Here is a 374-nt window from a genome sequence, read left to right as displayed (position 1 = left end):
CCCCCCTGCTCCGGCGTGCCCCAGGAGATGTAGTCGGGCCGCGTGGCCGCGTGGTACTCGTCGATCAGCTGCTGCACGATCTCCCGGGAGTTGTCCAGCTCGTCGAAGTTGTCCTTGAAGATGTCCTCCTTGCGGAACTGCTCCAGGAAGGCCTCCCGCTTGCGCAGCTTGTCGTATTGCCGGCACGTCCGCTCGAACAGCTGGAGAGCAGCGCAGCGGTCAGATGGGCCAGAGCTCCCTGGGGATCCCACGGGGCAGGGGAGGGGCCCGACCTCCTCAGGCTGCTGCCTAGGAGGAGGCAGGCAGGCAGCCCCAAGCTGGCGGAGCAGTAGCTGCTACTCTGCGCCCCGCCAGCACTCAGGATCAGCTTGTGC

The 374-nt window shown here is 66.8% G+C and overlaps 1 protein-coding gene across 1 annotated transcript in view; it reads right to left on the bottom strand.

Annotated features, from left to right (window-relative positions):
* Window positions 1-9: 9 nt before the first annotated feature.
* The window catches only part of LOC104077996 (tubulin gamma-1 chain), a gene marked incomplete at both ends in the record, with an annotated part of 6,639 nt that continues 6,274 nt past the window's right edge, over window positions 10-374 (bottom strand). The window contains one exon of the mRNA XM_009579439.1: window positions 10-200. Coding sequence (XP_009577734.1) covers window positions 10-200 — 191 coding nt within the window. The remainder of the gene's footprint in view (window positions 201-374) is intronic.

Source organism: Fulmarus glacialis, unplaced genomic scaffold, assembly GCF_000690835.1.
Source record: "Fulmarus glacialis isolate BGI_N327 unplaced genomic scaffold, ASM69083v1 scaffold24090, whole genome shotgun sequence".
In the NCBI taxonomy this organism is placed as follows: domain Eukaryota; kingdom Metazoa; phylum Chordata; class Aves; order Procellariiformes; family Procellariidae; genus Fulmarus; species Fulmarus glacialis.
The sequence above is the reverse complement of the archived record's forward strand: the minus strand, read 5'-3'. Positions and strand labels throughout refer to the sequence as shown.